Source organism: Astyanax mexicanus, chromosome 8, assembly GCF_023375975.1.
Source record: "Astyanax mexicanus isolate ESR-SI-001 chromosome 8, AstMex3_surface, whole genome shotgun sequence".
NCBI classification, from domain to species: domain Eukaryota; kingdom Metazoa; phylum Chordata; class Actinopteri; order Characiformes; family Acestrorhamphidae; genus Astyanax; species Astyanax mexicanus.
The window spans coordinates 34222571-34250114 of record NC_064415.1 but is presented as its reverse complement, the minus strand read 5'-3'; the positions used below and the strand labels follow the sequence as shown (position 1 = coordinate 34250114).

The 27544-nt window shown below is 37.5% G+C and overlaps 2 protein-coding genes across 3 annotated transcripts in view; one reads left to right on the top strand and one right to left on the bottom strand.

Annotated features, from left to right (window-relative positions):
* The first annotated feature begins 1924 nt into the window (after window positions 1-1924).
* LOC103025606 (collectin-12) overlaps window positions 1925-27544 on the top strand; it is a 42498-nt gene continuing 16878 nt past the window's right edge. The window contains exons 1-3 of the mRNA XM_007230329.4: window positions 1925-2195; window positions 3841-3891; window positions 26995-27117. Of these exons, the coding sequence (XP_007230391.3) occupies window positions 2189-2195; window positions 3841-3891; window positions 26995-27117 (181 nt within the window). The 5' untranslated portion in view covers window positions 1925-2188. The remainder of the gene's footprint in view (window positions 2196-3840; window positions 3892-26994; window positions 27118-27544) is intronic.
* LOC111194171 (uncharacterized protein C22orf31-like) lies at window positions 19004-23699 on the bottom strand. Of its 2 annotated transcripts, XR_007440166.1 has the most exons (3): window positions 23585-23699; window positions 19965-21283; window positions 19004-19910 (listed from the first exon to the last, which is right to left on the bottom strand). XR_007440166.1 is itself a non-coding variant. In XM_022677651.2 (2 exons), exons 1-2 carry the CDS (start codon window positions 23585-23587, stop codon window positions 20660-20662), a joined length of 627 nt encoding a protein of 208 aa, XP_022533372.2. In that variant the 5' UTR covers window positions 23588-23699; the 3' UTR covers window positions 19004-20659. The 2 variants fall into 2 exon arrangements, 1 of the variants encoding a protein (XP_022533372.2); XM_022677651.2 differs by having other exon boundaries at window positions 19004-21283.

The window sequence follows — 27544 nt, the reverse complement described above, 5'->3', positions numbered from 1 at the left end:
AATCTCCACCAGGCCAGAGTTAACAGCAAATTTGGTGAACTTAGGAACTCCATCACCTGATTCACCACTTCCTCTTTTGAAAGTTTTGTGGTTTTGTGGCCTTATTTTACTCATACAAACCACACCTAGTATGTTATGATTGGCTAATAGTTTAACATGAAGATATATTTTAACCACACAAATATTTAAAAAAATACAACATATTAGAGTACTGTATGTTTGAAAAATGTGGATGTGGGTCATAAGTGGTACCTTCACAGACTCAGATTCACAGACTCCCTTCTATAAACACAAAACAATTTAGATCTTGGACTCTTAGCTAAGGAAGAGAGAAGTATGTGGCTTCTGGCCATTGTTTTTTTTATTGTTGTTCATTTAAGCGAAATAGTAATGCGTAAAGTTTTGAGCTGGCCATGCTGTTCATCCTCCAAAGGGAAATCTGGTGCAACCAAAACTACTGTTAGTACTAGTCAAAATGGCTAAGCATTAAAACTCAATTGTAAGATATGGGGCCCTATTTTATTGATCTATAGAAAAGCCATCAACTGGGCACCATGCAGCTTTATTTAGAGTGTGTCAGTGTGTCTTTGCTACAAATGTTGGAAATAAACCAATTAGGGTGTAGCTTGCCAGGTGCACTCTGGCATTGGTGGATTGCTATTTCAGGGGCGCATTTACCTGAACATGTCCAACACCTGCAATGAGCACATAGTGTTATTGATACTGGAGAGAAGTAGGGGTGTAGATGTAGCAATATACCAAAGTATTGTGATTAATTTTTAAAATTATTTTCAAAACAAATGTATTATGACAATTTTATTAAAATTAGAACAAATCATTTGCAATACATCACCTTGCTTACAGAATCGCAATATATTGAAGTGTATTGAATCGTAACCCCTCACCAAGTTCTTTTCAAAGCATAGTCCTAGAGAGCAGCGCATCACCTCTAGTCTCTGCTAGTATTTGCAATACAGTAATGTAATATAAACAAGCCTTATGACTACAGCTTTTCTTGTGCCAGTATCCACAAATGAGGAGCTTAAACTTGCCACCTGATAAAGCAACATCCGTGATTCATTTTTGGAAATGCTAGCTTTACAATATCTTACTGTCATTGTCTGCTCCCTCAAGAACAAACTAGACTACACCATCTGAACTAAACTGGACCAAACTGAACTTTCAGAAGAAAAAAACTAGAGAAACCCAAACCCTCAAGTGAAGTAGATGCTAGGCTAAAAGCTAATATGACTACAGTCTATAGCTAACAACACACTTCACCAAGAGGACACAGAGAGGAAAGCACTGCAGTAAAACCGAGAATTTACACCCATTATTTGTGGTTTTATTACAATATGTGTAATAAAATATGTGTGTGTGTGTTTGTTTTTGTATATGAGGAACATTTCAAATATTATTTTCTTTTAACATATGTATTTGAAACAATTGCACAAGTTTTTTAATTACTTTTAAAAAGCCAGTAAAGACAAATGAATAAACAGTGTAAAGGGGATTTAGTTTATGTTTGACTTTACTAGCTTTTTAAAAGCTATTAAAATTGTCTCAACCTTTTACTACATTTTTATTACTCATACAGAAAGAAATATATGTACATTTAATTTATAAAACACATTTAAAATGTATAAAAGTTGACAAAATGCGTTTTATAAATGAAATGTACATCTATATTTTCTTTCTGTATGGGTAGCAAAAATATCAGATATAAGGATGTAAAAATAAATTTAAGGTCAGTAAAGTAAAAAGAAAATATACAAAACAAATACCTGTCACATTTGGTTCTGAATGCGAATAAATTAAAGCGTAAAACTGGCAAAGTGTAGCAAATGGGCGTGGCTTGTCGCAATATGGGTAGAGAAAAACAAGGGGGCGGGTTTTGGCGTAAAACGGGTGGGATTTACAGAAAGTATCGCTGAGTTGCGCAGCGATAGAGCTCGAGCAGCAGAAGTGGTGGAGTTACTGAGAGTCTCAGAGCTTCTACAGCTTTCATAGCTTTTGAGAGGAATAGTTCAGTGCAGTCTGGAGCTGTTGAAGTAGTTAAAGTTAATGGTGGTGTGCTGTGTTTCTCGGTGAGAGACCGGTGTGAGGAGGGAGAGGAGCAGCGGAATGGTGGGATAAACAGAGAAACTGCAGCTTTTCTCCTGGAGAGTGTGAACTGTGTCCAACCGAGATGAAAGGTAGGACGGCTTCTCCTGAAGACTGGGAGGCTTGTTTTGTTTGTGTGTTTGTTTGCCTTAGTATGTGAGTGTCGCTCTGCATCTCTCTCTCTCTCTCTCTCTCTCTCTCTCTCTCTCTCTCTCTCTCTCTCTCTCTCTCAATCTGTGTATGTGTGTGGTTATGGCACATCTGGTTGAGATTAATTGTGGTTAATGGTGACAGCGCTGTGTGAAAGGATTGACCCAAGATTTATAACTACTCTAGATGCCGTTATTTAGTTGTATAGTACAAAAACAACCAATAAAAAGTGTATATTCACCTGATCAGTGTTTTTTTTTTTCTTAAAGGTCTCAATCCATTGTTTTTTTATTCATTTTAAAATGTCAAGTGGTCTCTAGTATGAATGAATGCCATGTGAGCCATTTTTTGTGAAGAAAAAGTACTCTGGTGTTTCTGTATAGCCCTGCTTTAGATTTAGGATTTCGTCCTTGCTCGTGAATATTCATACATGCAAAATATCGCCTCAGATTGGCTAACAGCACTGCAGTGGAGAACACTACCTGCCTTTCCCACAGTCAATTTTACAGCTCTATAACTCAAAGGACAAAATGTTTTCACTTGTAGTTGTAAAGATATACCACTAGAGAGGGTGCTAGATATAGTTAACCCTTAAACAGACTCTGACTTAAGCGAAGTTTAAGGGTTAAGTTACTAAACTCGTACCTCAGACTTGGTGATTGATGCTTAGGGAGTTTCACCCCGTTAAAGCTCCAGAGTCCGCTCTATATCATAAAACCTGATGTGAAAGGCGTTCTGTGAGTTGAGCTGCCTTGTCAGACTGTGCTTCCCTTTTAAGGTCTTAGTAAAACGCGGGATCAACCTGAGATCCGATTTAAACTTTTATCTACTTTTTTACACAATATAGCTAATGCTAACTGGGTGGTGTAAACACAGCTGTGAGCTCTTTAGCTGATGAGACAGACTGTTGGCTCTACTGCAGTCTGGCTTAGCTCTGCCTGTGGGGGCGATCACGAGCCAAGGTGAGCGAGGCACCGAATACTATTTTATGGGGTGAGTTTTGCACTAGATGTTGCATTCAACCACAATAGCATCAGTGAGGTCAGGTACTAGTTTTGAATTACAAACTCCACTAAAACTCATCCAAAGACATGGGATGAGTTGTGACAGCAGTGTTTGCCACCTCAGTTTGGTTTTAAATAAAAAGACTCAAGTATTTTTGAGATGCAAATTCTACACCAATAGCACTATTATGACTAATTGTTACATCTAAAGTAAATGCAGTGCTAATTCTGTTTGATTTTAGGTATGTATTAATTTGTTTGTTTCTTTTGTTATTGTGAATATTTTGGGTGTTAAATACTGTACAGTATCTAGTGTGGTTGGTGTGGTGCAGTGTGGTCCACTGCCTGCTATTGAGCAATCAAATTATGTGGAAGACTAGGGTTCAATTCCCACTCTGCAGTCTGAGACTGCGTTACACTAATAGGAGTCCTTGGGTAAGACTCCTCCAACACTACGTTGGCCCACCTCTGTAATAGGAATAACCCTGTAAGTTGCTCTGGATAAAAGTGTCATTGCATAAATGTTAAAAAAAATTAAATGTATGCTTTATCTCAATTCAATGACACCCTTTCTTTTTTCTAGACGAGTTTGCTGAGGAGGAAGATGTCCAGTCATTTGGGTATAAGAGATTTGGTAAGTGCTCATTCCCATACATAGATACATACGGTGGTATCTGCCGGTGCTGCTGTCAAAGCTCTGGTACGAAGAATGCACTACTACATCTTACATTCATATAGCGACATCCAACATCACTGTCAGCAATGGTTTACTCCTTGCATAACTCCCATGAATATCACATTTGCTGTACTTGGTCTGATATGATCATGTTGGCAGCTGTTTTAAATGTTCTTTCTTTGTAACTGACTTTCTGGACAGTGGAACAGCTGATTTCTAACTGTTCTCAGATTTTTTATTCAAATCAATTCCCAGACTCTCTCTTTTTCTGCATCTACAAGCTTCTTTCTGAAGACCTGAGAGAGCTTTTGGAATTTGGTCATGGTGATCCACTCACTTCAGCAATAAAGAGCAAAGCAAACTAGTGTCTGAGGTTTAAATAAGACAGACTCCTCCCAAATCCTCTCTAATGACGTTGTAATCATCTGCAGCTGATATGATGTAGCTTATTCTAACAATTTCCTCACAAGAAAATTTCATTTCCATGAGTGATTTCAAAGCCATTTGTTGTACACTGCTTGGCCAAAAAAAGTCTCCGCCTGGATTTAACTAAGCAAATGATGTGGGGTTTATGCTGCAGTTGGTCAGGTCTAGGTTCAGCAAGAGTATGTGCTGAAAGAATGAGGTCAGCTGACTACCTGAATATACTGAATATAGACCAGGTTATTCCATCAATGGATTTTTTCTCCCCTGATAACACAGGTATATTCGAAGATGATAATGTCAGGATTCATGGGGCTTCATTGTAAAAGAGTGGTTCAGGAAGCATGAGAGAGACCTCCGCAATCATAGATAAAGGCAGTCCAACGAAATATTAGAGTGCATGATCTCTTTTTTTGGTGGCAACATTTTTTTTGGCCAGTCAGTATATTATACCTCTAGACATACAGCTCTGCAAAAAAATGAGACCACTTAAAATGATGAGTTTCTTTGATTTTACCAAGATAAAAACAACTGGAATATAATCAATAGGAAGATGGATGATCACAAGCCATCAAACCAAGATAATTTGCTTGAATTTCTGTACCAGGAGTAGCATAAAGTTATCCAATAACAGTGTGTAAGACTGGTGGAGGAGACCATGCCAAGCACCCATGCATGAAAACTGTGATTTAAAACCTGGTTTATTCCATCAAATATTGAATTCTGAACCCTTAAAACTTTATAAATTTGAACTTTTTTTCTTTGCATTATTTAAGTTCTAAAAGCTATGCATATTTTTTTTTTATTTCAGCTATTTCTCATTTTCTGCAAATAAATGCTCTAAATGACCATATTTTTATTTGGAATTTGGGAGAAATGTTGTCTGTAGTTTATAGAAGAAAACAACAATTTTAGTCAAACATAAACCTATACATAGAGAAACTGATTTTTTTCCAGAGCTGTATAATCTCTTAATATAGTTAAAATAAATAAATAAATAAATAAATAAAAAGAAATAAAAAGGAATATCTATATGACTTGTTAGTCTGCTGCTGTTCCAATAGTATGCTTTAGCCAAAATGTGCTAATGATATTTAACTCCTTATTAGCAAACTAAGCACGTCATGCCTCTGTTGAGAAGAAGTAAAAATAGTGTCAGGTTTTCCAGTAAAAATGATCCTGACCACCTTGTTTTTGGTGCATGTGTAATGTGGCCATTTACTTAAAATGAGTTTGGCACCCCTGATTCACGTGAAACTTAGGCACATTTAAGCAGGCTCTGCTTTAGTCAGCAAAAAGAAAAATCCTCATACATATATAATTTATATAATTTACATGAGTCACCATGAGGCTGTCAACTTGACACATAAATTAAATTCAGATGTTCGCCTTTTTCATGTTTAGTTTTTAAATACGTAATTGAGATAAATAATATTTAACAAAAAAAAACTAGTATAGTAAACAAGCATTTTTCGTTTTCATTACTGTGGTCTTTACTTTCATCATTTTACTACATCGTCTCCCAGCTGAAGCAGAGCACAGAGAGAATAACATATTTCTGAATGTTTCCATTAAACATAAACATCAGAATGACTGAGTTGTGAAAGAGCTGTTGGATGTTATGCAATTTGAATATCATATAATAATGAAAGCATCCATGTGTTTGGCAGCCGCCATAGTTGACTAACGTTTACTGGAGTCGTGATTCATGCTTGCAACACAACGTTTGGCAAGCTCATTGACCCTTGACCTACATACACAGGTGAATCCAATTATGAGAAAGGGTTAAGGTGGCTCTTTGTGTGTGCAGTTGTTTCAGCTGTGCATGCATGTTTGTCCCTCTCTGTGGAAACGTTGGCCATCCCAGCGTTTAGTTTTTTCCTTGCCGAGAGACAAGACAGTGGTCACCCACTTGACATTGTTGACAAAATTATAATTGCTCTGTTGTGCCAGTCTGTGTATAGCAGCTGCTTTCTCTGGTCTTTGTAACGCTGTGAGGAGAAGGATCTGGCTGAATATGAAGCTTTTTTGGCCTGAGCTGCTGATGTTCTAGTGCAAAGGATCATATATAGAACCTTTAACTGTAAACATAATGTATAACAATGGATAAAATTGGTACTATCTTATAATCACAGCAGTAAGTGAAATTTTCTTGTACATGTCTAACAGTTTAAGATGGTGGGTTAAAGAATGGACGGATGATATTTTAAAATCAAGTATAGCCTTTGCGATATGGCCAAAAAAATTCAGATATTCGCCTACTAAAACTCAAACTTTAGATGATAAAGAAATGGTTCAAAACTAGGTTTACTGTTATGTTTGTTTCGCTTAAAGTTCTGCTTTGGAGTTCAAGTGACAACAAAAATCTATAAAAAATAAAATTATATGTAATCTTTTGTGCTGCTTCCTTTATAAGCAACCGTTTTCAAACACATCTTTCAGCAAGGACTTGTTTGGTCTGCCTCCGTCAACAGAAAACCAAATTAATTCACACAAGTGCCGGCTTTCCCCTAATCACTGTGTTGTTAATGTGTGGCGAAGGTTGGCAATGTAAAAACACTTTCTCCATAACTGTAAATTCAAAGTAATCAATACATTTTTTTCATTGCCCAGCTCTAAAATCATGGGTAAAAAAGCACAATTTATATTAATTGTATTTTATTTTATTTTGTTGGAGTAGCTGTCAATTCTTTTCAGAGAAGAATTTCTTTGTAAAGCATTGCTGAGAGGATTTGATTGCGTGGTCAGGATGTTGGATGATCACCACCTTACATCAACTCCACCACTCATCCCACAATTATTGGATGGAGCACACTCATTCCAGAGAACACAGTTCCACTGCTTCACAGCTTAATGCTGCGGCGCTTTATACCCCTTTAACCCACACCTGGCATTAGGCATGGTGTCCATACAGATTCAAAGCTAGTGAACTGGACAGCTTGCCTTAATTTTGGTGTTAATAAATTCTAACTCTTTAATACATAGACATTTATGTATATTCAGACATGCATTCTTCACAAACAGTATTTAGCAAAAAAAAAAAAAGACAGCATGATGTCAGAGTGAGGCCTGTGAAGATTAAGAAATTTGCTGCTGTTTTGTGGAACATGTTTATGGGCAGTATTAGTACCCTTGGTGAGTTCCCTCCCCAATGGTAAATAGACAGATGTTGGTCAGTGAAGTCCAGGTGCAGCTTACACTGGCATTCACTGGCATTCCTCCTTCATTGTGTCAAAGCAGTTAACATAATCGCAGTAGAAAAGCAGGACAACACTTTATATGGACAAAAAAGTTATTTAATGGCATTCAATGTGATGCAAAATGTGAGGCACAGTAAAGTAGTCCTTTTTATAAAGTCTCAGGGTCAGTGGTCAATGCAGTGTCTGTTTTAATGGCACATACTCACTACTAGACTTCTTAAGTGGTCACCTGTTGTCTTGTTAGGTTAAAAATACAGTATACCATATTTTAAGGCACCGTATATGTACTATAAGGCACATCACTATCGATGGTGTCTAGTTTCTGATATATTTTCATACATTGGTGCACTGGATTATAAGATGCAGTATGCAACACTAGTAAGGAACAGGGGTGTCGTCATGTTTCCCTTTCTTATTCAGTAGGTCTCACCGCTGGGGGGGTGGGGGGCGTACTAAATTAAAGCTGAGCTAAGTAAACAAAACTGTAATTCTTATAGTCAAACCAGCGGTGTATGTGAATCTACACAGATTTCTTTCATTATAACTGTTTATTTAGATGAGCAAAGCGCTTACATTTATTTAGAGTTAGCTTCGATTTCCAGATTTCCACAAAGGCTGGATGCAGCAGCATTAGCGGCTAACTGCTAACACTAGCCACGGTTAGAGCTGGTAAATGATGCCCGACAGCGCTACACTGAGGAACCCTGTGTTCCGGTAAGCCAGGGCGATATCAGCTAGGGTTTGTCCCACTTAGCTTGTTTTAACACAATAAACACGAAGGCTACAGTTTAATATACTCACCTCTGAATGGTGAAAGAGCTACCGCTTAGTGCGGTTAGTGGGTAATGCTAATACTGCTATAGCAGTGCTAGCCAGGGTTAGCAGCAGGCTACAGGCCGATAGTGGTCACCTCTGAATGGCGAAAGAGTTAGCGCTTACTGCGGTTAGTGGCAATGCTAATACTGCTCCAGCCTCGGTACTGGAGAAACTTCAACTCCTGTATAACCTGTACTGTATTATTAGTCATTTACTTTTGCGTGGTCAGGGTCACGGTTTGTCACACTTTACAGTATAGACGATGATAACTTGCTCTTACAGCCTACAACACGCTGGCTAGGCAAACAACCATTATATAAAATATAATGGACTACCCAGTGAAGGGTAGCTCTGGTAATCAAGACTTCACACTTATGGTAAAGCTAGGACTGGGAGACATGCCCATTATGCAAATAAATGATGCTAAACGTTTGGGTTATTACTAAAACATTTTAACTCTACAGTTTTTGCTGTGTAGTAATGTCTGTTAGTTTTATGTTGACATATACACATTTTCATAAAGAACTGATTTGTGTCCTTGAGTTATAGGGTTTCTGTGCCACACTGAGAAGGTGTTTATTTAGTCTCTTCCCGAAAGCAGGAACACTGCTTGATGTGAAGTCTCCAGCAACAGCAGGGGGGAGGCTGTTTTATGTTTTTACAGCAGAGTGGAGAAAGCTTCTGTCAAGGCATTTGGTTTTGGCCCTAGGGAGTGACAAGGCATGGGTTGTTGGTAATATTCTAGTGGTTCAACCTGGAACCTAACCAAAAACATATGAAATGAGTGTGGATCTAGAAAGGAACATTTGTTGCAGCAACTGTTCTTTGATGGTAGAGTTTGGAGATGGAGTAATCATGTAGGATGTATTCCTGATCCACATCACTGAGAGAGAGAACACATATTAAGGCAAGTGAGCAGCTCAGAAAACCATCATTATCCATCGTTAGTCCACCTTAACGTCAAATAGTTCATACATTCAATGCCAAGTGTCCACATGCAGTTCAAAAACACTAGCTTGAAAATGCAGCTCCCCCTCCTGTCCTATTTACTTCAGTTTTTTTCACAAAAATCTCATCTAATTGGCTGATGTGGCACAAAAAGACTCTATTTACAGGTTAACTGATGCATCATACTATTTTACACTGACAAATGCTCTATTGCGCAATGCTCCTCATTGCTTTATCGCTTTAACCCTTGTGTGGTGTTCATATTTTTGTTACTCGTTTACTTTGTTACTTGTATTTAATTCAGCAAAATTAAGCAATTTTACATTAAAATGCTTTACACACGCTTGCTTCACCTAAATTGCAAGCGATATAAACAGCTTACATGGTTAATATTTGCCCTTTACCTTTCTTATGTTACATTTCTTTCAAAAAGTGCTACTCTTTTTTTTAAATAGTTTTTTAATAAAATGTAAAAGAAAATGAATTTAACTCAAGATATGAGTAGAAAATTTGTTTAGTTACAAATTTACAAATGAAGCAATGTTTATTAGCCCTTGGCCAAAAATACTGTATGTAATATAAATGGTTAGAGGGGAGGGTGGGGGGTGTACAGTGTGTGTTTATTGCAAATGTGTTTTGATATATGTTTTTCACCAAAAATGAGCCAATGCCAATGAGTTTGAGTTAGAAAAAATATTTTTTTAGTATCATTTGATGAAAAATGAAAACGGGTCCCACAGACCCAAACACCACACAAGGGTTAAGAAGGTATAGGCATCGGTATCGGTGAGTACAATTCAGCAACTCTGTAAACGTGTACAAAATAAATCCCAAAACAAATAGACTTGAAGAGTAGTTTTTGAGGCATTTATTTTGGCTCTGCCTCTAGGATCAAGCTTATTGACCAATTTTTGCAGCTAGCACCCCAAGACGTTGTCCAGCACTTTCACAGATGTCAAACAGATGACTCTGTTTGTCAAACAGATGACTCAAACTTACAACAAAAGTTTGTGGCAAAAGTGACTGTGGTCATGTTCATATATTGTACAATGGCACTTTAATAAGAAAAAAAACAACAGCACTACTTTAACTGCTTAAACCACAAATATTTTTTTCCTGAGCAAATTACTGGACGCATTTTAGTGTTTGAGTTCTTTTTAAGGAATATCAGCATGAGATTGTCAAAATTAAATTATATTAGTGGTGTCAATCACTTGAAAATGAATCATGATTAATTTTTTAATGCTGGAATTTCACAGTATTATTGTGAGGGAACTGTAATAAAAGTGTAGTGTGATCTGGCAGACTAGATCCTTTGTACTGTATTACAATATCTCAGAGAGAGAGAGAGAGAGAGAGACGGCACGAGTAGAGAGAGAAAAACAGTACAAGCGCCTAACCCTGCGTTCACACTGGAAAGCGACATTACAAGTCATAGTTGAACTTCTCAGGCTAGGCTGTAGGCTAGGTCAGTTCCGAGTTGCTAATAGCAACAGTGCTACAGCTACACTTTTCGGGTGCAACACTCCTGTGAACATTAGTTCCACATTACGTTCATTGGTTCCACAAGTCTCCTATAGATTAAAATGCACTTGTGTATTCTGCGTGCATTTGCGCAAACCGAACCGTAACCCCCGTACCGTGAAGTTATGTAAAGAATACAAGTACCATTACACTCCTAGTATAATGTAATTATTATGACAGACCTAGCATCAGTCACTTTGTTTTTTTGCTTCAAAAGTTTGTGTCCAGCTGAGATTTGTATTTATGACAGTGTTGTAAAAGTAAATTACACTCCCTGACTGTTGAGGGAGCCCTAGAGTAGAAAAAAAATACAAATTCTCACATAATGCTGCTTTAATAGAAGACTGTCACATTATCTCACTGCTTCACTTAGCCATGAGTGTTAGGTTTGTAGTAGGGCTGCAGCTATCTATTTTTGTAATCGGGTACTCTACTGAAAAATCGATTCGATTAATTGAGTAATCGGATAAAACATTTTTGTTAAAGAGCAATTAAAAAGGCATTTTACTCAATAATGAATGACCAATTGGTTTCCTTTTTTAGATAAGTTATATTTTTTTATTCACAACATACATTTCCAAATTTCAAATACAAATAAATATAACACAATAAATAAATAAATACCACAATAAAAAATACATTTAATTACATTACTTTCAAATTAGGATTTCTTGTAAATAACAAATATAGGGTATAAATCAATAAAAAAGGCATAAACATTGTCATTGTGTTGTGCATCTTAGCTTCGAAACAGCAGGGATGTTGTCAGTTCTGCCAGTGTTGGATCAGTGTGCTGCATCCTTTAACCACCAAGCCGCTTCTCCAAAATATATCAGGACCTGTGGAATAATTGTGATACAGAAGTATTACAAATGCGTGTTTTTTCTTTATTTATATGTTGGACTACTTGGGTCTAATTACATCACTAAGACTAATAACTCTAATAATAAATTCATGGCCGTGCCATGGGGCACATTAGACACTAGTGGTAATTAATATTTTATCCAATAAATAAGAGACACACTTCCTTATATGAACAACAGTGTTCATACAGTTTTTGTCTCACCGGCCAAATGTACTCTTAGATGAAGAAATCATGCATTTAGTTTCCAGCCAAAGTAACTTCAGTTTAGCTTTAACTTTTAACATTTTTATTGTTTATATTCTGAACTCCACAGCGCTTTGTTTACTGTTTAAATAAAGCACGAACTTGTCTCTGTTATAATGAACTAAACACACATTATAGACAGTGCTTCTATTAATTCACACTCCAAAGCCCTGTCGTTTTGTTATTAATTCACATTAATGTTAATCTCATTGATTTATTATAAGGTATATTTACCTGCTCTCTCGGCGTCCTCGCGTCTCGGGTGTCCTCGGCTCAGATGGTGCAGCATTAAAACGCGCTGTTTTGGCACTGCCCCGACTACAGGTCACAGTTCGAACATAAAATGCTTTTTTTCCTTTAAAATCGCTGTTTTCTCTCGCCGCTTACATTTTTGCCGCTGCTCAAACCTCCGTCTCCTTGTTCCCGGGCCAGGGTGACGTAACGCTGAGCGCGTTGTCAAAATAAAAGTCGCGAAAATACCGCGCGCTGAGTTTATTAATTAAATAATTTTGTGAATCGAGTTACTCGATTTATTCGAGTAATCGTTTCACCTCTAGTTTGTAGTATATTTTCTTTATTTCAGGTGATACAATATTCCAATATATAAGATATCAATATGATCAGGAAAACAGCCAATAACTCCCACAACTGTGGGACAATCATCTGAATAATGAATTTGCGAATTATGTGCCCTATAATTTAGGTAAGACATTGACATACCTGTCAAGTCTCCCGTTTTGGCCAGGAAACTACTGTATTTTACTCCTCTTCCCCGCCGTCCTCCCGTATTAGTGTTTACTCGTAAATTTTCTGTATTATATTAGAATAAAAAAAAAACTTCATTATTGAGCCGACAGGGCACTGGCCGCTGTGTGTCTCTTTACCAATTGTAGTGCCGGTTCAAGAAGAAAGTCCCGCTTTTCAGGTGAAACAGCCAATCAGGTTTCTGGTTTTGCTGAGCGCAAGGTAGGAAAGCCCCGCCCCCCCTCGCTGTGAGAGCTAGTCGGAGCAGTTGACGTTAAAACATATCTGGATATATGGCGATTTTTCTAAAAGAGAGGTAACGGAGCTAAACATATAAACTGTGATGACGTTGTTTCTGATAGCTGTTTAAAAAGATTTGTCTCTGAATTGAAACACACAGATCAAACCGGCTGTGTGCTTAAGAAAATACAGCTTGTGACTCAGTTAGCTTAACTTTAGAATTAGCAAGATAGATGGTCAGGGTTTGAGAAAAATCGAAAATTCATTTATTTTATTAGTTCAGGGCTAGTTTTAGAGTTTGTTAGAATTTGTTCAAATCTCAAGTATTGTGGTGTAATTTATTATTTAGAAGGGGCAGAAGAGATGGTTGAGCTGGAGAGAGAGAAAATGTGAAGAGGGCTGAAATTAACTGAATGATCAGGACTGGACTGATCAATAGAAAGAAGTATTAATGAAATTATTAATTGTGTAGGCCCCTTAGGACTGATATTTACTTATGGAATATATCTGGTCCATGTCCTTTTAGTAAAAGCTCATGATACTATTTTTAGGTCACCAACAGTCATTTTGCAGAATTTGTGCACCCTTCAATTTCTATTTTAAAACTATATATATATATATATATAAAATGTTGAGTATACATTTTAAGTGTCCTGGTTTTTAAGCTTTATTTCGGGTTCAGTGATTACTGATTTATTGTCTGTGTGTGTTGGGGGAATGTACTTTGGTGCATGCTGGTTAATGATGCTGTTTTTGGCTGTACATGCTTTTGCCTCAGTTGTGTGTGCACTTATTGAGTAACATTTACTGACTCACACATTTCTTATTGCCTGGATCAAGATATTATGAGCTGTCGGGTCATTTAGGGACTGCAGGAAAAGATCCTCCATCTATCACAAATAAATACATATCTCAGATTCTCTCCTATGAACACAAAAACACACAGGAATTTAGGTCTGGCTTGTGTTTGAACATCCTGTAAGGATGCCAGAGGTATGTGGCTACAGGTCCAGAAACTGGAATGTTCTTTAAGTTAGAAAAGCTAAATAAAATAACTTTAATCTCTCTGAGACACACTGAGGTGTGTTCTGTAGCTCTGTGTGTTTTTAGGTTTACGTCTGTGTTTGTGTTTAAGCCCATAAAGCACATCTGCAGAGTGTTGTTATCACTGGCAGCTAGCTGCTGGAAGATCATTCAGAAAATCACCCCACTCTTCTACTCCCACTCTCATACCACACACATTTTTTCACTTTCACCATTTTTAACCATCTTTTTGGCTTTTTTACAGAATGTGAAACCACAATGACTGAGCCATTCATATGTATGCATTTAAGCAAGGGCGTAGGAGCGGGCTTGATATTGGGGGGGACACATTTGCCAATATGAACCCAAGCCCACCCAATAGTTTCCTAGAACAACATTTGTGGAAATTACTTTTAATTAAAAGTAAATTATTATTATTATAAGGTGATTTTACAACCTAAACATGTTACTCCACATTACAGTTACTGTTGTTAGAAAAATTATGCATGCAATGTCTGAATTATATACATATGACAAAAATTATCAGTTATCACCTAATATTTAAAATAATATTGTCAATTCTGTCGTATATTTACATTTTCTCCTGCACTCTTATTTTTTTTCTACTGAGAGCTCTTCTTAAGATGTTGTCCTTTTATGTAAAGAATGTAATTACGTTTCATTGAGATTTTTATAAACGTCAGGATAAGTGGTCTTACTGTGAACTACAAATGAACAGAAGTCACGTTACAGCAGTGTTTCTCAACCCAGTTCTTACATATTCTACTGCATATTAACAATGTTCTGCATATTCTAGAGCTCTCTCTGGTGGATATACATGATTAATTTAGGCTCCATAGGGGGCTAAAGGATTTTAACAGGTAAACTCAGTAAATGACTGTTTATTAGCTGATCAGGTGGAAAACACTAGTTTAGGGCAGTGATCGGGGTTAAGTAACTGCTTTAAACTACCAACTTAAAGTACTGTACTAAGTTCTGGCTACCCTCTACATCCAGCTTCTAGATAACTAGTTAGCTAAATTAATTTTCGTTCATTATAGCTCACAGTAAGTCCTGTAATCCTAAATGAATAAACAGTTTGAAAATGAAAGTGATTAGCTGATCAGGTACAGGGAAACATTACATATATATTTTATTTTTTTCCTTTAACCCTGACTCCCAATCTAGCTAATTCCAGAGATAAACTAAATCACTCTCACAGCTGCAGTTTATTAATCACAGTGAGTTTAATCTGTGTGTTTTGATTCAGAGACGTGTATTTTAACCAGCTATCAGAAACATATCATCACAGTTTACGTGGTTAGCCTATCGTTACCTTTTTTTATTTTAGAAAAATCTCCGTATATCCAGATCTGTTTTAAAATCAGCTGAAGCTGCTGCATCCCGATCACGCTGCTAAATCTCACAGCGAGGGGGCGGGGCTTCCCCAACAGCAAACTGCCTCTGCTCCGCGCGCCGCAAAACCAGCAAGCTGATTGGCTGTTTCTACTGAGAGGCGGGACTTAATACCTGAACCAGCTCCGTGATTGGTCCGGTCTGTCTCCTCATTAATAATACAGCTGATCTGAGCGAACTGATGTCATTTTTGGGGGGGACAAATCCAACTGTTTCTAATATTGGGTGGGACATGTCCCACCCATCCCCCCCGGTTCCTACGCCTATGCATTTAAGGTTTGCAATACTGCCATTTTATTGTAATGGTGCAGCATTTTTGTACCTTTTGTTGCACATTAACAGTAACTTTTATGTTTAACTTTGTCAAAAACTTAAGCAGACAAACCGATGTGGACATTGAACACCTGTTAACCCCTAAGATCATTTTTGTTAACCCACACTCCATCACTTCCTGTCATTATTTTCTGAGAAATCAAACAAGCTATTAATAACCTCTATAAAAGGCTACATGAAACTAAATAAACACAAAGCTATTTTTTTTTCCCCAAACACACACTAAAAGAAGCATTTACATTGGGACATGGTTTTAAGACATTATTGATTAAAATACTTACTTGTTATTGCCGATCCTAAATGGTCATTGTTGTGGAATTGTTAGGATGTTCTAAAGGTTCTAGGATCTTCAGTCATTATACTTTTTTCTCTATGACTAGGCTTAACTCCTGTCTGAGAAACTAACCCATAGAGCCCTATTTTAGTGATCTATAGGTTGATTTAGGGTCTGTCAGTGTGTCTTTGCTATCATAACGATAGGAAAAGTATGCAGTGCACGGCTTAAAACTCCCAAAAGCTATTCTCTTAATTAATCATGGTAATGTGAAATAAACCAACCATGTGTGTCACATGCCATTCCTATAAAGAGCCAGGTGCACTCTGATTTTGGCGGATTGGTATTTTAACAAAGCAGTTCTTCTGTGCTTCTCATAAGAGGAAACTAATTTATGGGAACAGAAATGCTATTTTATTTTGTGTTCTGTTTATTGTGGATGTAAAAGTTGGGTTTGTGCACTGCTGCACGTCCTGGTGTGTGTAACAAGCGGGGGGTGTATGTGCCAGTGTTGCCAAGATAGCAATGAATGTGTGACTGTTGACTTTTGTCAATTTACCTACTACAGCAGCCCAAAACTATTTTAAGCATATAGAAAAAGAAACGTAAATAGTGCCCAAAAGAACAATTAATACTAGTTTAAAGAAAATAATAGCAAGCTTGATGGTACAAATTCACTTACGGACTGCAGAATTGTTGTGTTTAATCTTTATTATAAAGTCTTCTACTACATTTAAACCAATACTTAGAGACACAGCAACAATCATGTTTTACAAAAGGCTGACAGTCAAAAGCTTATTGCTTTAGTTACACGTGTGACACCCTTCTTCTGCCTTTTTCAGCTTTTTTGTCGTGCCTATGCACAAAAGTCCATTAAACCAATAGCAAATCAAATACTGTCACGTATGCATATAATTAAGGCAATTAAGGCATTAAGGCAACAATATAAATTAACTTCCATTTAGCCCGTACACAATCAAATATGTTTTTTTTTTCCATGACATTATATTGAACCCTGAAGAGAAGAATCACATGCCTTTCATCTTATCTGACTTTAAATATAACCTCCTGCACCAAATTGTTTCATTCTGTAATTTCATTCTGTTTGCACTCATTGTTTCTACAACTGGGCTGTTTCCCTATTGAAGGTGTGGAACTTGGCAGGCCTATTTTTTTTATAACCGTTTACTGTAGTTGTCCCTCCGGTAAGCCAGAATAAAACATAGGGGAAAGAGGGCACATCTTTGCTGTGGTTCAAGAATAAGAAAAGGATCTGAAATACTAATTAAAACAGCAAAACTAATCTTAAGCCAAAACCAACTTTAAGCTTCCGCGCGCACACACACACATGCTGACTGACAGGCTGGACCACCCACTTAGAACTGGCCAGCAGTCAGGCTTTATTGCTTTCTTGATCATGTTGAACATGGTTTTAATACTTTAATACTAATATACTTTAATACTTTAATACTATATATAAGACCATATTTTTTGCACTATAAGGGACAAATAAAATCCATTAACTTTCCCAAAAATCATGGGTACGCCTTATAATCCGGTGCTCCTTATGTATGTATTTTACCAGTCAGGTTGTAAGGAACTTTAAAGCCACTCCGCTGAAGTGCAGCGTTATACAGTTTCAGTTTCGTTCTTCAGCATTGTTAGCATTAGCTGCTAACCGCACTAAGCATTAGCTCTTTCACCATTCAGAGGTGAGTATTATCGGCCTGTAGCCTGCTGCTAACCCCGAGTAGGACTGCTGTAGCAGGATTAGCATTAGCCGCTAACCGCGCTAAATGCTAGCTCTTATGCCATTCAGAGGGGTGAGTATTATCAAGCTCTAGCCTGCTGCTAACCTCAGCTAGCACTGTTGGAGCAGTATTAGCTTTAGCTGCTAATCCAGGGCACTTTATGTATGAATTTTACCATTCAGATTATAAGGAGCAGTTAATCCACTCCGCTGAAGTACAGCTTTATACAGGAGTTTCAGTTTCATTCTCCAGCAGTATTAGCATTAGCTGCTAAACGCACTAAGCGTTAGCTCTTTAACCATTCAGAGTATTATGAGTATTATCTGCCTGTAGCCTGCTGCTAACCCCTAGTAGCACTGCTGTAGCAGGATTAGCATTAGCCGCTAACCGTGCTAAATGCTAGCTCTTATGCCATTCAGAGGGGTGAGTATTATGCTAACCCCAGCTAGCACTGTTGGAGCAGTATTAGCTTTAGCTGCTAATCCAGTGCACCTTATGTATGAATTTTACCAGTCAGATTATAAAGAGCAGTTAATCCACTCCACTGAAGTGCAGCGTTATACAGGAGGTTCAATTTAGTTTTCCAGCACCAAGACTGCTAAGCGCTAGCTTTTTAGCAGTTCAGAGTTAAGTATATCGGACTGTAGTCTGCAGATTACCCTGACTAGCACTGCTAAAGAAGCATTAGCATTAGCCGCTAACTGCGCTAGCCTGCGCAATTAACTGTGTTTACCGTGTTAAAACAAGCTACGTTGGACAAACCGCTAGCTAATATCGCCCTGGCTTACCAGAACACTCAGGCTTCCTCAGTATAGCGCTGTCAGGTGGCATTAACCGCTAACCGCAGCTAGTGCTAGTGGTTAGCTGCTAATGGTAATAGAGAATAGGATTTTGTAGCTAGTCATAACTTATAAATTTGAAAGACATTTCCTTTGAATGACATCAATAACAGACATTCAAAAGAAGTTAAAAGATGATGTTTCTTAAACATCAATTTTAGATGTTCAGTCCCACAAGGCAGTGGGGCAGTGGTTGGCTACAGCCTCTGGGGACCACTGCAGCTCCGAGATCCCCTGCCACAGTTAGCCTGGAGCTCAGAGCACCCAGTTACCGTGTGCGGCCACGAGGAGGCCTGGCAGGAGTCTTGGCGTGGGAGAGGCTGTGTACTGGCTGGGGGACACTTACTTATGCACCAGGCTACTTCCCCGTTCACCATAAGAGCCAGCCAGCGGCAGCAAACTGTAACCGAGAGGCCAGCAAGCAAGCAGAACACCAGCAAGCATGCAGCTACCAATCAGTACTGCACTACTGCACTAGACGCATCACCACGCCCTGTGAGATAAACTCACACGCACACACCTATATAACTTCCCATCTTTCTCCCATCTATCTCCTATCTATCTATCTCCCATCTATCTATCCATCTCCCACTTATCTATCTACCTACCCATCTAACTCCCATCTATCCATCTATCTCACACCTATACCTACCCATCTATCTCCAACCTATCTATCTATCTTACACCTTTCTATATACCTAACACCTTTCCATCTACCATCTATCTATCCACCCATCTATCTACCTATCCATTTATCTATCTACCTACCATCTATCTCCCACCTGTACTCATATATCTACCTACCTACCTACCCATCTGTATACCCATATATACATTTATCTATATTACTCTCTACCCATATACCTACTCATATATCTCCATATATCTCCCACCTATTTACCAATCCATCTAACTTTTCATCTATCTCCTACCTATTTATCTACCTACCCATCTATCTACCTATCCATCTATCTCCCATCTATCCATGTATCTCCCCCTATCTACCATCTCTCTACCTATCCATCTATCTCCCACCTATCTACCTACCTACCTACCTACCCACCTATCTCCCATCTATCCATGTCTCTCCCACCTATCTATCTACCTACCTACCCACCTATTTCTCATACATTCATGTATCTCCCACCTATCTATGTTCCTACCCATCGATCTACCTATCTATCTATCTTCCACCTATCCATCTACATACCCATCTATCTCCCATCTATCTACCTATCCATGTATCTCCCACCTATCTATCTACCTACCCATCTACCTAACTATTCATGTATCTTCCACCTATCTATCTACCTAGCCATCTATCTCCCATCTATCTACCTATCCAAGAATCTCCCACCTATCTACCTACCCATCTATCTACCATCTGTCTACCTACCCATGTATCTCCCACCTATCTATCTACCTACCCATCTATCTACCATCTATGTACCTATCTATGTATCCCCCACCTATCCATCTATCTCCCATCTATCTACCTATCTATGTATCTCCCACCAATCTATCTACCAACCATCTATCTCCCACCTACCCATCTATCTCCCATGTATCCATCTACCCATTTATCTATCTATCAATGACGTATCTATGTTTTAACATTTATCTACCCTGTGTGTACCATTTATTACCCATCTAGCTGACTACCATTTTCCATTTATTTTTCTATTTATCATACATACTCATCTTTCCATCTATCTATATATCTAACATATTTACATACCCATTTATTTACCCTTCTACCCACCTATGGACCCATTTGTCTATCTACCTATTTACCTTCTTACCCATATATCCATCTCCCTACACATTCATCTATTGTTCTATCTATTTCCCCATCTAGGTATTACTCGTCTGTCTACCCATCTACCTATCCATCTTCTTATCTAAAAACCCATCTACCTATCTTTCTATATATCTATCTACCTACCTATATATGTACCCATCTATACAGCTATCTACCCAACTATTAATCTGACATAATTGCCAGTTTAAGATGAAGGCTGATGTTGGACTTTTTCAGCTTCATCTCTGGCATATTGCCAGTTCAGGATCAAGGCTGATGGATGGTTTCAGCACTGGCGACGCTTCTTCTTGGGCTGCTGACCAGGCAGAGGCTCTCCACTCGTGTCCAGGTCAAAGTCAGGGGCGGACCGGACTGGAGTGAGTGAGCTGAAGGCCTCGGTAATCTTGACCCGTCCGTCAGGCTGGACCTCCTCAGTCAGGATGGGACAGCGGAGCTCCCTCCTCAAACGCTGCTTGAGCTCGCGGCCGAACTGCAGGCAGAACTTACCAGATGTAGATCCCATGACAGGATCCACCACAGAGTGATAAACACCCTGAAACTCCTCCACACTGAGGCCATGGACCCACAACGGAGAGTCTGGGACCTCAGGAGGTGGACGGAAGTCAGGCATCTCTGGTGTGATGGTGGAGAAGGTCTGAAAAAAAGGAGGGAGGACGGCCGCACGTTCCTGAAATTCATCCAGAATGCGGAACTTTCCGGTGGTCCTGGAAAGGCAACTGTAAGAGTGGTCTTCCTGTACGGACGTATCTGCAGCCGTAGACCGGGGAGGTCTGCGAGGAGCTGCAGACGATACCTCCATAGACTCCTTCAGCTTTGCAGATGGTTTACGGGTACGTCTGAGGCCGTAGTGACCGACAGAGGAGCGCTGAAGTGAAGAAGAATCCTGAAACTAAAATATATTTAACATATATTTAGTATTTGTACACGCAAAACACATTTCAGAAGATAAACATGTCGTTTCTGCATTGGATGTCCCCAAAATAACATAGAAAATCAAAAAACAACTTTCTTTCCTTTAGTTGCAGGAACAGGGACAGGACCGGGGACAGAACAAGAGACTGGACTAATGACAGGACAAAAGACTGGACAGGAGACTGGACATGGGAACCGGGACCAATACATTAGCGGGAATGGATATAAACACGGTGACTGGAATGGATAGAGTAACATGACTTCACAGGGGTACAGGAACGCACACAGTAACAGGAACCAACACTGGGATACACATGGGAAACAACAGACATCATGGAGGGAAGCCCAGGACTGGCAAAAGTTTTAGCAGTTTGTGGGGCCAGCCCGGCCAATGTTCTGGGTAGTTCAAATGGACTAGGAAATGGTCCATAAGCGCGTGCCTTCTGGAAGTGCGCAGCGCACGGAACCGCCGATGCGGGAGCCGCTGAGCTGCCGGGATCCACTAACGCAAGAGCCGCTGAGCTGAAGGGATCCGCAGACGCGAGAGCCGCTGAGCTGACGGGATCCGCAGACGCAAGAGCCGCTGAGCTGCCGGAATCTCCCGGGGCGAGAGCCGCTGAGCTGACGGGATCCGCAGACGCAAGAGCTGCTGAGCTGCTGCGATCTGCCGGCGCGAGAGTCGCTGAGCTGCCCGGATCCCCCGGCACGAGAGCCAGAACAGATGAGAACGTGACACTTTCATTTGAGTATTTATGTCTTAAGTTAAAATATATATTTAAGTAGTCTAGGACCTCCTAAAAAACAAAGTTTGGCAAATGTAACTTATGATACTAAAACTATATAAAAAATAATAATTCCAAATTAAAAAATATAAAATAAAATACCACACATTTGCAAAAAACTGTAAATTACAGTGGAAAAAAGAGCAGATTAGTAGAATATGAAACAATTTACTGGTTACCTGTTTAAAATTGTACTCCCATAACCTACAGCCCATAATAATGCATTTATATATTAATATAATTAATCTACAGCCCATAATACTGCATTTATATATTAATATAAATAACCTACAGCCCATAATACTGTATTTATATATTAATATAAATAACTTACAGCCCATAATACTGTATTTTTATATTAATATAAATAACCTACAGCCAATAATACTGTATTTATATATTAATATAAATAATTTACAGCACATAATACTGTATTTATTTAATAATATAAATAATTTACAGCCCATATTACTGCATTTATATATTAATATAAATAACCTACAGCGTATAATACTGCATTTTTATATCAAGATAAATAACCTACAGCACATAATACTGTATTTATATAATTATATAAATAACCTACAGCCAATAATATTGTATTTGTATATTATTATAAATAAACTACAGCCCATAATATCTGTATTTATATATTAATATAAATAACCTACAGTCCATACTGTTGTATTTATATATTAATATAAATAATTTACAGCCCATAATACTGTAATATATATTTATATTAATACATCCAACAACTCTCTTTAATTTTAATATTTATATTGTAAATTAAAATATATATTTAAGTAGTTTAGGATCTCCTAAAAAATAAAGTTTGGCAAATGTAACTTATGATACTAAAACTATATTAAAAATAATAATTGTAAATAAAAATATATAAAACAAAATACATTTCTGGACTACACATTTGCAGAAAACTGTAAATTACAGTGGAAATAAGAGTAGATTAATAGAATATGATACAATTTACTGGTTACCTGTTTAAAATTGCACTCACATAATCTAGTAAAACCTACTACATTTAAATAATGCATCTGATAATGAATCTGATTACTTTAATTATTAGTCCTCAGGAAAGATAGTATTAATTGTAAATTAAAGATGAATAATGATAATACATATCTACAAATAATATCGGACATCCTATATTTTAGTTTTTTAAATATTTGATTTTATTTGGACTTAGCTAGGGTATTTTTTGTTATTAAATTATGATTGATTATCTAAAGAATGCTATTATTTTTTATCTCAAATTAAATATTTAATTAGTCTAAGACATATCTGACTGTCTCCTATCACTTCTTCATAATTTTAGGCACATAAATGTACATACAATTCAAATAAAAATATCCCAATAAAATGATCTACAGTTGTAAGACACCATCACTATTTCACAGCTGCCTTTAAAAATCCTGTACAATTAATGAAAATATTGAAACATTTACAAAGAAAAACATTTCAGAAGATATATTTACCATTTCTCGACGAGAAGTTTGCAGAAATTCACACGTTTACAGCTTCAGAAAGCAGAGCAGTAGAAAACAGCTGTCTGTATCAGTCGTGTAAATGTGTGACTGTTTAGTTTTGAAACCTGAAGCCAAAACAATAGAATTTAGAATGTTGGGCCGATTTAAACGTATACAGAGCTCACTGCACTGAGTCTTATGCTAATATACATTAGTACAGCCCATAATACTGTATTTATATATTAATCTAAATAATTTACACCACAAAATACTGTATATATATATATATATATATATATATATATATATATATATATATATATATATTACACATAATACTGTATTTATATATTAATATATAATATAACCTATAGCCCATAATACTGTATTTATATTTGAATATAAATAACCTACAGCCCATAATACTGCATTTATATAATAGTATAAATAACCTACAGCCCATAATGCTTTATTTATATATTAATATAAATAACCTACAGCCCATAATACTGCATTTATATATTAATATAAATAACTTACAGCCCACAATACTGCATTTATATATTAATATAAATAACTTACAGCCCACAATACTGAATTTATATATTAATATAAATAACTTACAGCCCATAATACTGTATTTATATATTAATATAAATAATTTACAGCCCATAATACTGTATTTATATATTAATATAAATAACCTACAACCCATAATACTGTATTTATATATTAATATATTTAACTTACAGCCCATAATACTGTATTCATACTATGATAAACCTCTACAGTCTATAGTACTGAGTTTATACTATAGAAATTCTCTACAGCCTATAGTACTGTAGTTATACTATAATTTACATATTACTACAGCCTATAGTACTGTATTTAAGCCTGCTGCTAACCCCAGGTAAGTATATCGGACTGTAGTCTGCTGCTAACCCTGACTAGCACTGCTGGAGCAGCATTAGCATTAGCCGCTAACTGCGCTAGCCTACGCGTTTAACTGTGTTTACCGCGTTAAAACAAGCAACATGGGACGAACTGCTAGCTAATATCGCCCTGGCTTACCAGAACACTCAGGCTTCCTCAGTGTAGCGCTGTCAGGTGGCATTAGCTGCTAACCGCAGTTACCGCTAAGGGTTAGGTGCGAATGGTAATAGAGAATAGGATCGTGACATCAGCAGACATGAACAACGGCGTGCATTGTGGGATTTTAGGACACGGTTCCTTCAGCAGAAACAGGCTGGCGGCAAGGTTCAATTTTGTAGCTAGTCATAACTTATAAATTAAAGCTAGGTTGGCTAGTTATTTATAACTTATAAATTAAAGCTAGGTTAGCTAGCCATAACTTATAAATTAAAGCTATGCTGGCTAATTATTTATAACTTAAAAATTAAAGCTAGGTTAGCTAGCCATCACTTATAAATTAAAGCTAGGTTTGCTAGTTATAACTTATAAATTAAAGCTAAAGGCCAAGCTCAAGCCCATTAATTCCCGCAATTTTCTCAAGGTAACGCTCCTCTGCTTCTTTGTTTAGCTTATCGCACGGTCCATTTGTTTTGATTGTGTGTCCTAAAACATGGAGGGTGCTACCCAGCATGCAACATTTCATTACATCGTTGCCTACACTCTATATTGGACTGTAGTCTGCTGCTAACCCCGACTAGCACAGCTGGAGCAGCATTAGCATTAGCCGCTAATCGCACTAGCCTGCGTGTTTACTCTATTAACACGAGCTACGTGGGACGAACCGCTAGATAATATCACCCTGGCTTACTGGAACACTCATGGTTCCTCAGTGTAGCACTGTCGAGCGGCATTAGCCGCTAACCATGGCTAGCGCTAGTGGCTACCTGCTAATGATAATATTGCTGTATAGATTAACATCCAGCACTCGTTTGACTTAAGGGAATTTTTAAAGTTTTGTTTATATAGCTTAGCTTTACTTAATTTAGTTATCCCCTTACCACCATCCAGTGGCGAGACACACCATCAAAACAAATGGACCGTGCGATAAGCTAAAAAAGAAGCAGAGGAGCGTTACCTTGAGAAAATTGCGGGAATTAATGGGCTTGAGCTTGGCCTTTTGCTTGGTGTGGTGTATTATAAGTTATAACTAGATATACTAGCTCAAATTTCAAAGTTATAAATAAAACATGGCGACACCCCTGTTTCTTACTAGTGTCACATAGTGCGCCTTATAATCCAAAAATCCAAAAATATGGCAAAGAAAATATGGTTTCTACAACAGAATAATGATCTTAAATCCAGAGTCAAATCCACAGGAGACTACCTTAAGAGGTGCAATGTAATTGTTATGCCAAATGCCTTGCAGTGCATGCAAAATGTTTTGTTTACGAAATTAAACTTATATAATGTACTCTTTTTCTATTGCCTTGTTCTGTAATAGCAGTTTTATGAAGTGATGTAAACATGACATCACTACTGTTCAGAATTCAGAAAGTAGATTATGTTTATTTATACTTAAATATGGAATAAATCTCATAACTAACTCTCACTGTTTTACACTGCTACCACTAAAAACAACCCATGGTTCTCAGAGAGCTAGGCCACTTTCTGTAAGGAACAATACCTGAAAATCTCCCACACAAGGACTGAAAGACTGTTAGATGCTACAAAAGAGTTTGAAAGCTGTGATATTTGCCAAATGATTTCCCTGTTACTAAGTACTGACCATGCAGGCTGCCCAACTGTTTGGTCCAGGCCTAAGCTATATTTGCTGAGTCAGAATGTTCCCAGTTTTCTTCCTTTCTTATGTGCAGTGAACAGACAGCCTGTTCATTACAAAACATAATTATGTGCATGTGATGTAATCAGTGGTGTGTACATGATCTCTTCTGTTTGCTTTTAGTGGAAGACTCTGTTTTTCTCTTTCTGTCTCTCTCTCAAACACACAGACACACACACACACACCATTGGACACAGTGAGCTGACTTCTAGCCCTCAGTTTGTTTTCCAACCCAATCTTCATTGTAATTCATTGTACCACTAAGACACACTCACACATTTCCAGAAAATGTTATTGTTATTTTAGCTCTTTTAGGCACTGTTGAGAATTTACTTTATGTTGCAATTCTTTCTTGTGGAATGTGGAAAAGCCTCTAATCAGCGCCCTCCCAAAATACAGCTCTGGAAAAAATTAAGAGACAACTTACGTTTTTGAATCAGTTTCTCTGATTTTGCTATTTATAGGTATATGTTTGAGTAAAATTAACATTGTTGTTTTATTCTATAGAGATGTACTATATATACAGCACCACATCACATTAATGGGACTGTGTGTGTTAGTTTACTTTTAAAACACATACTGCTGCAAATTCTTCCAATATTCCACTTGTATTTTTTCTGCAATGTTTCTGTTCTTATTTTAAAAATGTATCTCTGTCTGCTTGCAGGCATCCAGGAAGGAGCTCAGTGCACCAAGTGTAAGAGTGAGTGGGCCCTCAAGGCTGCTATTGGCCTGCTGTATGTTCTCTGCATTCTGCTTACCATCGCTGTTGCAGTACTAGGTTACAAAGGTAACACACACACACACTTTCCTTAAGTCCAAACTTCAGTAATAACTCTCATAATGACATACTTAACATTTAACAAATCAGAAAAAAATAGTAAAGAAAAATAAAAGATAACACAGTGTTTTTTCATTACTTTTACTCATATTTGATTACAGACGGTATAAACCAAGATATTTCATGTTTAGTCTGATCAACTTAATTTAATTTTGTGAATTTCCTACATTGTAAATTAATACTGAAGTCATTCACACTATGAAGGAACACATAAGGAATCATGTAGTAACTTTAATGTGTTGAACAAACCAAAATACTTTCTGAAGCATTTAGGTGCTCTTATCTGAGGTGCTTTAAATTGAGGTTTCTGAGGCTGGTAACTCTAAAGTACTTTTCCTGTGCAACATAGGTAACTTTTGATCTTCCTTTTCTGGGG